We start from the raw sequence: 1,455 nt of genomic DNA, 5'->3' as shown, positions 1-1,455 counted from the left end.
AAGGAAAGGAGCATTTCTTTTGTTAATTCTTCTAGCTCCGTGGCTTGCTTAGTAGCCATGAGAATATCATCCATATAATGGATTATGATGGCCTTAGGGTACTTACTGCACAGCAGGTGAACAATAGCTGCAACATATGCTTGGCACATAGTTGGACTATTGGCCATTCCCTGAGGTAATACAGTAAACTGATACCTGATTGACGGGCTTTGAAAATTTTTTGATGGTACCGAGAACGCAAATTTATTCCTATCCTCAGGGTGAAGGGGAATGCTATAAAAACAATCCTTAATATCTATTATCTTTATAACAAATTCTCTAGGTATAAAGGCAGGAGAAGGAAGACCCATCTGTAGCAGGCCCATAGGGACCATTCTTTTATTCACCGCCCGTAAGTCAATAAGCATTCTCCAGGTGCCAGCTTTCTTTTTATTACAAATACTGGAGAATTATAAGGGCTGGTGGTAGGCTCAATTCTGTGTTGTAACAATAATTCCTTAACTATATCTTTTAATGTGGTGAGCTTCTCCGTAGAAAGGGGCCACTGTTCCACCCACACAGGGTTATCACTCCTCCAAGTAATCTTTGGGCAGCTCACCATAACAGTAGCCCCTAGGAGTTTGTTGCCAAATGTTCAGGGGTGGTAAGATACAATTGTAACTGATGTAACAAATCTCTACCCCACAGGGCAGAGCCTAGTCCCATAATCTTTAAGGGACTAATAAAACCACTTTGTCCTTCATAACTCCATCTTAAATGACGCTCTGCTTTTCTAGCCCCTTGATGGCCTCCCACCCCCAAAATAGGGGTGGTAGATAACATAAGTGGCCAAGAGGGGTCCCACTGTGCTGAATCAATAACAGAGACATCAGCTCCAGTGTCGATCATTCCTGACACTAATTTACCTTCTATATTTATCTGTATAATAGGCCGTTGTAATCGGACTTCGGTGCACCAATTTACTTGTGAGACACTCTCACTCTCAATCCATGGCAAGGATATTCCTCGGCCAATAGCCATGCCAGGGGAAAGGGTTACTGGGTAGCAGTGTGGGTTGGTAAGGTATACAGTAGTGTCACCAGATGGCAGTAGTTGGGTGTGGACAAGTACAGGAGAATATCCTGTAGCACCCACTATTAGTTGGGGAAATGTGGCCGGGACCACTTCTATAGAGGCAGTACTCCAGGGGGTGATTATTAATGAATCTTCTTCCTTTCCCTGCTCGGCAACTGTTAGAAGAGTTTGACCTAGATCCTCTCGTTCTGTAGTTCCCTCTGATATCGCTCCTGCAACCCTTTTGGTTCCGGGTCTGGCCCCATGGGCATCTCTGAGGCTACTGTAATCGGATAGGCTCTGGTGTCAGGGCCCCCACAGGGAGGGCCCTTCCTCCTGTTTCCCGGAACCAATGTTTTCTTAGATCTACAGAACTTTGCCATATGTCCGCCTTTTCCACAA

The 1,455-nt window shown here is 44.9% G+C and overlaps 1 protein-coding gene across 1 annotated transcript; it reads right to left on the bottom strand.

Annotated features, from left to right (window-relative positions):
• Positions 1-612: 612 nt before the first annotated feature.
• On the bottom strand, positions 613-1,020 carry LOC141506115 (endogenous retrovirus group K member 25 Pro protein-like). The gene has a single exon (XM_074212580.1). It carries the CDS (start codon positions 1,018-1,020, stop codon positions 613-615), a length of 408 nt encoding a protein of 135 aa, XP_074068681.1.
• Between the last annotated feature and the right edge of the window lie 435 nt (positions 1,021-1,455).

Source organism: Macrotis lagotis, chromosome 1 (genome assembly GCF_037893015.1).
Source record: "Macrotis lagotis isolate mMagLag1 chromosome 1, bilby.v1.9.chrom.fasta, whole genome shotgun sequence".
NCBI lineage: Eukaryota > Metazoa > Chordata > Mammalia > Peramelemorphia > Peramelidae > Macrotis > Macrotis lagotis.
Note: the sequence above shows the minus strand (reverse complement) of the source record. Positions and strands in the feature narration are given on the sequence as shown.